The 6,821-nt window shown below is 37.6% G+C and overlaps 1 protein-coding gene across 6 annotated transcripts in view; it reads left to right on the plus strand.

The window, feature by feature from the left end:
• The window catches only part of PHF14 (PHD finger protein 14), a 163,028-nt gene extending 156,495 nt beyond the window's left edge, over positions 1–6,533 (plus strand). For all 6 annotated transcript variants that reach the window (XR_003994643.1, XM_030508431.1, XM_030508399.1 and 3 more), the window contains one exon: positions 6,352–6,533. Coding sequence is in view for 4 of the 6 variants with exons in the window: in XM_030508431.1 (XP_030364291.1) it covers positions 6,352–6,426 (75 nt within the window). In the remaining 2 variants the exon portion in view is untranslated. The remainder of the gene's footprint in view (positions 1–6,351) is intronic.
• Positions 6,534–6,821: the final 288 nt, after the last annotated feature.

A 6,821-nucleotide genomic window follows, 5' to 3' on the forward strand; every position in this document is an offset into this window, starting at 1 on the left:
AATGGTTAGTTCATTCATAGCCTCCATTTTTAATGTACCAGATCAGCAGAGATTTCTTTGTAGGAATTTGGTTGGCTTTGACAGTAAGAATTAATGGAGATGCGTATTAAAAGGTACGACTGTCAGATTGCCAGTGGTCCCAGAGGGTGCATTTTCTTGATGGCTGCTTCAGAATACTTCATGAAGCAAATGTCAAACTTGTCAAGGCTGTCACTATGAAAATGATCCATGTAGCAAGGGTCTCCTTTTCAAAGGAGAAACAAACAGCTGCCTTATCACTTCAGAGCTACAGTGACAAAAAACTGTCATCTATCACAAGAAATTTATATTTGCTTCTAATATCCATTGGTAAAAAACTGTTCCAGTTGTACTCTGTATTTTTGCACCACTCTTTGTTATAAGGGTTGTCAGTAATATATTTGAAGAAGTTAGCATAGGCTTTAGAAGAAAAATATCTTTTGAATTGTGGTGATAGATGCTCATCTTTTCTGGTTTAAGTGAGAGGCTAATGTAACTCACAGTTTTTGCCTGAAGCCCATTTTCCTCCAAATTATTTGGCCTGTGACATTGGAAAGCTAGACTTCAACAATGAAAAGCTCTCATAGTTTCTCAAGTCCCTTTTTCCTGATACGTTTTTGAAGAGTATTAAAAGTATTTTTACTTACTTCCAACCGATGTTTTGCTAGCTAGGATCTGCGAGGCAGGAGATGAAATACCAGATGGACACCCTTGCTGAGGCTTAGTATGTTAGTCATATCACAGCTCTTTTGAGTTAAGGTACTTTGAAAAGTAATAGTATCTGAATTTTGTCCTGTGTGTTTTTGAGATGATATTTCTAGAATATATGATAGCATAAAGAACCCTTCAGTAATTTCTCATTGTACCAGGATATTTTTGAATTTTGCATACTTTCTTGTTATTCAGATGTTCATTTACATCATACTGTAATATATAGCTGTTTATTAAGTTTAGAATATGGGTTACAGTTTGCAAAGCACACAACGGAAGGTTTAAGTATACCTTTGTAATGCAACTTCAGAAATCACAGTGTGGTTTAATGCACAAATCTGTGAATTGCTGCATTTCCTAGCACAATAAATTGCAGCATGGTCTGCTTTACATACAGAGTTGTATCAGATTTCTTGTAGAGTCAAGAATTGTCTAATTCACCATCATCTTCCACATTTCATTTCATTAACTAATGAAATAAAAAGAAATTCTCAGACAGTCTGAATTAAACTGGGGGGGAAGCGGGAGGAGAAAGAGAAAGGAACACCGAAATCCCTATTTCTAGGCGCTTTTTAACTACAAAATTACCTTTTCATGTCAGACCTGTTATTCTCTGCTTGGATCATCATTTGTAGTTGACCTTAAACATGCTTTCAAAGGGGATGAAGTTACATGACAGTCTCTCTCAACTGTCACATCAAAATTTTCAGAAATAAGATCTTAAAAGTCAGCTTCTAACCTTTAGTTTTTGGCACCTTAAAGCATCTAAATATCGAAGTATTCCCATCAACTTCAGCAAAGCTATTGAATGCTCAATAATTTAATAATAATTCTCAACATTTATTTAGGTAGCACACTGTAGGGTCTCAGTTTTAAGCTCTTGGCCCTCTTCTATTAGTGTGACCCATAAATGCTCAGCTGCCAAGTGTAGACTAATTAATTTGAAGAAGAGGTGTCCATAGGACATTTGAAGACATCCACAGAGCATCCAGAGGACCCTTTAATCCAATACCTTGTTTCCATCAGGGAAAAGAAGGGATGCCTGGGGAAAGGATGTAGGAAAAAAGCGGATATGGAAGGTCTGTCAGTCTGTTGGCATCATCAAGATGCTGATGAGGTGTCCAGTCATCAGTGGCTTAAGGAGCTCCTGAGCTGACATTTCAGTTCAGGGGTTTGGGTTTAACAGCACTTTATAAAGTCCTTTGTCCTTTTCCTTATCGCTTCTGTTTTATAGTAGTTGGGTTTTTTTCCTTAAATCTGAAAGAATGACAAAGCTAGACTTATAAGCTTAATTTATTTCAACATTAAAATAATCTTTGAGCTGTTAAATGCACTTTTTCAGTAAGGGTAGTAATACAGTCCTGAGGGATTGACTTCCCTTTGCTACTCTTACAAGTCACCAGATCTGTGCTAAGGCATCTTTTAGGTCACTATATAATACTGGAGTATATGATTGTCTGTAGTCAGGAAAGATACTAAGAGATGTTTGATTTTTGACATCTGCTAGCAAAAACTGCTTTAATCATTGAATATTTGAACACGAAAGTGACTGTTCTCTGTTTCAGGCGCTAGACAGTAGAGTCATAGGTGGCTGAGAGCAAAATAAAATAGAGATGTGAGGCATTAATAGAGATAATGTGAACTGAAATTCTGTGAAACTGAAACTGGAATTCAGTATTTCATTTGCTTTGTAGCCACTGGTAATAGCAACTTCATACACTGCCATAATGGACTGTTCTTTAACAGATAACGTGGTTTTCCTTTGCTATCTGTCAGTATTAAAAGCATTATAATCATGATAATGATAGGTGGTAGTTAGCAAAAAAAAAATATTAAATATGTTTAATCAGCAGTCTGTTGGTATAATATCATAGAATCGTAGAACAGTTTGGGTTGGAAGGAAGAGACCTTAAAGATCATCCAGTTCCAATCCCCCTGCCATGGGCAAGGACACCTCCCACTAGACAAGGTTGCTCAAAGCCTCATCCAACCTGACTTTGAACACTGCCAGGGATGGGGCATTCCCAGCTTCTCTGGGCAATCTGTAGCAGTGCCTCACCACCCTCGCAGTAAAGAATTTCTTCCTAATGTCTAATCTAAATCTCCCCTCTTTCAGTTTAAAGCCATTCCCCTTTGCCCTATCATTTCATGCCCTTGTACAAAGTCCCTCTCCAGAATTCTTGTAGGCTTCCTTTAGGTGCTGGAAAGCTGCTATAAGGTCCCTCTGCAGATTCCCCGCGTGAACAAGCCCAGCTCTCTCAGCCTGTCTCCATAGCAGAGGTGCTCCAGCCCTCTGAGCATTTTCATGGCCCTCCTCTAGCCTCACTCCAACAGGTCCACATCCTTCTTATGTTGGGGGACCCAGAGCTGGGCGCAGCACTGCAGGTGGGGTCTCATGAGAGCGGAGTAGAGGGGGAGAATCACCAACCTTGACCTGCTGGTCATGCTCCTTTTGATGCAGCCCAGAGTACAGTTGGCTTTCTGGGCTGTGAGCGCACATTGCCAGCTCATGTTTGGCTTCTCATCCACTAACACCCCTAAGTCTTTTTCTCAGAGCCTAATTTCTTGATAATTAAGCTATATAGGCCATTTAGCTGAAAATTCAAACGTTAATGACGTTAGAACCAATTCAGTATTCTGTGTGCAATTACTGGGATGCCTCTTGGGCGATTAATAAAAAAGATAAAACATTTCATAGAAATTTTGCATTGTCAGCAAACTGAAAGAATAGTGAGTCTTCACATCCTAGAGTATGGTTAATGTGTGTGCTCTAAATTGCCAGTTGAAATTTTTCCCAACAGTATTGGCAGGGATACTGCTCTTAAAATTTAGAGGAGTTCATGTCTTAAAATTTTCTGATAATTTTTGAGCCCTTAGTAAGTTTGCCATTCTCAGGCTGCTGCTGTCACTTCTTTTCTGGCAGAAAGCTGCATGAGTGCCAGTACTGGTGGTTCATACTTTCCAATATCTGTACTTTGCACAGCAGTCACCCACATTCAGCGATACTAAACTTAGATTTCTGTATCAAAGTGAAATAGGACTTTCTGTTCTTGGAAAACAGAAATGGAATAAATGCATCTCTACAAAATTAAGATGTCCTCTGTGGAACATGGTTTAAGACAATAGTATTCAGAAAGTTTGTGCATAAAAATACGTAAAATTAAAAAAAAAAAAAAAAAAAAGGCAAAATACCAGTCAGGGACCTGGATGATTGTGTGTAGGAATCTGCCCATGTAAGTCCAATGTATACTCTGCTGGTAGTTTTTACCTGTTCGGATATGTTTTACCTGGTTGAAGCAAAAGCAGATGAACAAAGGCAAGGGTATTGGTTCTGAAAAATATCCAAAGTGGATGCTTCCATCTTGAGTATTCACACAGAGCAAATCCTGGACTTGCTGTAGCCACTCAGCCTTTACTTCTGCATCTCGGAAAACACTGATCATTGCAGCTGCTGCTGTAACCTAGGAAATCTGCCAGAGAGCAAGCATGACCTTATGAGCACAGAATTAAAACATTTCGAGTTTACACAAAGCTGGAAGATTCTGTTACAAAGCTCTTTCACTGGATAAAACCTTTTTGTCCACAAAAAGTAGACTCAGCAAGCTGATATTCGGTATTGAGCCTAATATCCTTTCACCCTCTTGTAATCCTCAGTGAAGATATGGCCCTGTAATCTTTGAAATTTATGCGTCCTCCCTCTGTTAGGAGGGGAAGCCCTAAGCAGTATATCAAATGTGCTGGGAAAAGAATGGTTGTGTAGGGTTTATATTCCCTGTAAGAGGGAGTACAAGTCAGGATGTTTAAATAATGGCAGGTTGTGTGCTAAGGAGGTGGATAAGTTGGTGCTGAGGTCAATAGGGATACAACTTCTGTGGGTAAGGACCTTCAGAAACATGCAGATTTGCTGTTCTTTTGTTAACAAGTCCTTCATGAAAGAACCTAGCTGGTTTTTGATAGCAGCCAAAAGTTCCTGTTGGTGGCTTTTTTATTCAGCGATATTCTTTGTCATGTACATCTAGACCTAGTTACGTTTCTCCTTTGCTGTTTCCCATTCTGCCTTGACTTCTATTTCTTGAGAAGTTTGACCTTTGTATGTGCACTATACATGAAACTCTCTAGAATATATGCTACACTTTTAATTTCAACTAATCAACAGTCTTTGGTTTCTCACACACGCACAGACATGTTTCCTCACCTGAACTAAAAGAGCCACACAGCTCATTACATCTTTTAAGGTAATCAAAGAGATGGTGTGGAGTGTATGGTTTTTTAATAGAACAACTAGTTTTTCTGTTATTTTAGCATTGCGTAACATAAAAGACCACATTTTTTTCAATGAGATTTTCCATTGCTGTTCTATTTTGTGCTGCCCATGTGGTCTTCTTTCTTTTATAATTATCCTTACAAAACACCCTTTGGTAGTGAAAGGAGGACTAGGATGCAAAAAGATAGTTATTTTCCTAGAAGAATGAAGGTGCTCTTTTAAAGAAGGAAACTGCACCCTAGGTTCCTGAGTCCCAGCTAACGTCCCTGGCATTTCCTTTCTCTCAAGTGTTGACTTTGATGATTTGTGGTGTTACAGCAGCCAGGATGCTTCTTCATTCCAAAATGTCTGTTCATTTCTTCTTTGTGCTTTTGGAATGAGGAAGATTCTTTGTATATTAAATTAAAATACAAGCAGGAAAACTGGCCATACTTTGAATTGTGATAAGGGCTGTTCATGATGCGATGGGTTGCAAGTTGCCTTATAAAAGTTTTCTCAGTCTTTCATAATTTATGCTTTGGAGGTCACAATTCTGTGTAGGACACAAAATAGTATCCATTCCTATGGAAACGGGCATTATGATGTCACTTCATTTTTTCAGTGAAATCCAGAGGAACCTGTAGTGAATTATGAGCTCTACTCGTGGAGCTGAAGCTGTAGAATATTGTAAGCATGCTGCTGCCTGACATGCTCATGTTTCCTATTTTAGACCTGACTGATCTTCAGATAACATATGGTGGTACAAGTAATTGGAGAATTGGCAGACCTGTCAAGAAAATATGGTAGATGGGACAAAAATACGATGCTGTAGCACATAAAGTGTCTCTGGAGTTAAATTTATTGTCTTTTATCAAATGGTGAAGTAAATGTATCTGGTCTCAAAAAAAAAAAAAGGGAAACATTTTTCAGTGACAGATGCTTTTCAAAAGTAATTTTTAGAACAGTGATGAAAGTTCTTGCATTTGAAAGTAATTTGGTAGAAACCTCTGGTCAAGAACAAAGGGAGGGTGTGTAATGCTGTCTGCCGCAGGCGTTTGAATATTTTGTCTTCCTGTATGGTTTAGGAATTTATTTATGTAACCATCTAGTAAATTGGTCAGTGAAATATTTACCCATTAAATTATTCTTCTACTATAAATGTAAGTGATTATTTTTGTTTAAATTTCTTATCCTTTTAACTTCAACTCCTAAGCAAAATCAAATGCTTGAATAAATGTCATTTTTTGCTTATTTTTATGCCTAGTGGTCAGGCAAAAGATGGCAAAAGTCTGTACAAAATTCTATGCATACGCATAAGTACAAAAAGTATATTTCTTCAGTAAGTTGATTAATGTTCAGGTTTTCATTTTCTTTTACAGGAAGATGAAAATGAAGCTGGGGCAGAAAATCCATCTCAGGAGCTGAATTTGGAACAGAAAAAATCAAAAAAATAAGAGATTGGTGTCTTGTTTGAAATATTTGCAAGTTGTGTAACAGTGATTATAGTTTCTCATTGTAAAATTAACAAAAAAAGTTCTCAATAAAGTAATTGAAAATTAAATTCATGCTGCACTGGGGAATTAATTAAGTAGCTCCTGGTGATATTCTTGATTGCATTAGAAGCTGAATTATCAGAACTGAGCACCATATCAATAAAATTCTAAAAGCTTTTTGAACATGGTATAGAAAGCTGATGGGTTATTCGTCACTAATAGCATTTACTAAGCAAAGGGGTCAATTTTTTTCTTTTGTACTCTACAAAGCAATTTTATCCTTAAAGGATAGTTATAACTCAGATGTATTTTGGTATTTCTGAGCAAGAGCTTTGATTCTTATAAGTTAGCTAAAT

This window comes from Strigops habroptila, chromosome 1 (assembly GCF_004027225.2).
Source record: "Strigops habroptila isolate Jane chromosome 1, bStrHab1.2.pri, whole genome shotgun sequence".
NCBI lineage: Eukaryota > Metazoa > Chordata > Aves > Psittaciformes > Psittacidae > Strigops > Strigops habroptila.